The sequence below is a fragment of the Myotis davidii genome, unplaced genomic scaffold (assembly GCF_000327345.1).
Source record: "Myotis davidii unplaced genomic scaffold, ASM32734v1 scaffold394, whole genome shotgun sequence".
Taxonomy (NCBI): Eukaryota; Metazoa; Chordata; class Mammalia; order Chiroptera; family Vespertilionidae; genus Myotis; species Myotis davidii.
Window position 1 is genome coordinate 3152687 of NW_006287548.1, and position 2346 is coordinate 3155032.

General features: G+C 38.6%; 1 protein-coding gene across 1 annotated transcript in view; it reads left to right on the plus strand.

Moving 5' to 3' along the window:
* CPO (carboxypeptidase O) overlaps window positions 1-2346 on the plus strand; it is a 20475-nt gene that overhangs the window by 6768 nt on the left and 11361 nt on the right. The window contains exon 2 of the mRNA XM_006759421.1: window positions 2070-2169. Within this exon, the coding sequence (XP_006759484.1) occupies window positions 2070-2169 (100 nt within the window). The remainder of the gene's footprint in view (window positions 1-2069; window positions 2170-2346) is intronic.

Here is a 2346-nt window from a genome sequence, read left to right on the forward strand (position 1 = left end):
CTACCACCATTGAAGCTATAGATCCTGGTACTCTGAAAGAAAAAGGCAAATCAACAACAAAAAGAAAAAGAAGAGAACACACCCACCAGTTTTGCTAGTGTGAACATGGGCCAGAATTAGCTCTTACTCTTGCTTGTCAATTCTTAACCAGCTTAAGCAGGGCAGGGCAATGTGTATATGGGTGTGGGGTGTGGGGTGGAGAAGCCTCCTGACTCATGATTAGCTGAAAATGTGATATTTCTTGTAGGATGCAAGAGGCAGACTCAGCAGTTCTTTAGAGAAGAAAACTTTTTTTCAAAGAAATCTTTGTATTGCTACTAAGATAAGTTTGGTGATTTCCAAAACTAGCTACAGTAAAACATTAGCTACTATACATTCAAATAGTGTGTGTGTGGATTTAAATAAATAATACTATGTAAAATATACTTACAATTAAATATTAGTCATTAAATATAATGTTTACAAAGAGTTTTTATGGGTTGAAGGTAATGTCTCTGGTAGAATACAGAATACAAAGAAGTGAATAGAAAATTAAATATAGATATAAAATCTGTACTGTGTTTAAGAAAAAAAATAGCACAGATAAAAGACTGACAGGAAATATGTTGAAATATCAATTGTGCTTAACACAGAGATAGGATTATTGAAGATTATTTTTTTCTCTTTTCTATTTCGTCCTTTTTCTTCTTTCTATGCTTTCTAATTTTTTTGGATAAGCATATGTTAATTTTGTAAGCAGGGAAAAACAGTTTGAAAATACTTTGCTAATGAAAGACTTATGAAACCATTCCTTACTAAGTATGTAAAATAAAAAATTTGCCTCAATATTCATTAATGGTGGTTTGGGGTTTTTTTTTGCTTCTTTATACATTCCAGCCAAAATTTCATCAGACATTCTTTGATCTTCAGTATTTATTAATAATGTACCCCAAAGGATTATTTTCTCTTAGACATTTATTAGTTCTTATTCAAAAGAATACACAAAGCACAATAATCTTTTCATTAGATAGGTGAGATGAGACTAGTGATAATTTGGGGGATTAGCTATCTTTTTCCTTCCCTCTCTACATGTATTATGCATCACCCAAGAAATTGCATAGAAATGGGGAACTGCTTTCTCTATATATACAGTTTAAACATTGCCTAAACTAAGTATTTGGATTTGTGCGGTTAAAGTATTGTGTTTCATTTCACGTAAAAGTGATAAGCATTTTTAATATCAGAAATCTTCACTTAAATCCCAGACGGTTTACTTTTCTGCATATTACATGGACCCCGTCATTCAATGCTGGGCTTAGGAAACAACAAACTCACATATTTTGCAGACTTTTGCCGGAGAAGCCAAATGTTGGTGCTTGTGGCTGTCCAGTTACCTTTACTTTGTCCCTTCTAGAGTGTGAAATCACCAGGGAATGCTAGCCCCACGGAGACAGGAATTCACCAGGTACCAGCCCTGCTTTTCAGGGTTCTCCTCTCTTACCACCGAGAGGACAACTGTGATAGAGAAACACCCAAACATTTGCTGAACTGTATGAAGGCAGAAACAGGTTGCTCTGACAGTGACCACCCCTGGTCCCAACACTGTAGGGGAAGCATTGCCAATGATCTCATTTCCCCGGAGGACATGACAGGCAGGACAACCAGTGCCAAGAGTGAGGAAGGCGAGGCCCGAAAAGATACCTTCTCATTTGCTTCATTCCCTCTCCTCTCCCCGTTCCAAAAAAAGCCCACTAAAATTATTTTCTGGGGGCTGGATCATGCAAATACCATTTTCCCCTCTTCTTAGTTCAAATCACAGATACACAATCGTAAAAATTAGACTAATAAATGTTTCATGCCTATTTTCTAGGATATAATAAAAGTGTAATTTAGCCCATGTCAACAAAATCTTTAGAAAGAAAGGAAAAACATCAGGAACCTGAGATCATAATATTTACCTTCAGGAGATAAAGGGCTTTTATCCTCCAGATGTCATGCAATGCTTTCTACTACCTTTTCCACCCACCTTCCACCCCTCATAATATCCCAGTTTCTCCCCTGATTTCTGTCTGCCTTTCTTCCCTTTGCAGGTCGCAAGCACAACACAGACAAGAGGTTGTGGACAAGACAGCAACTCCATGGAGCAGCCTGGAGACCTATCCCTATAACAGATACCACCCCATGGGGGAGGTGAGCCAGGGCACCTGGCAGGGGTTGGTGGTGGGAACAACCCACTTTAGGATGGGTGAGGATGGTTCACTGTTCATATCCATTGCCTAGAGAGGCTCAAAATATGAGATGGAGATTTGCCTGGGCATTGTGGTCAAGGAATTCCCGAACATTAGCGTGTCCCCCACCCCGCCCTCC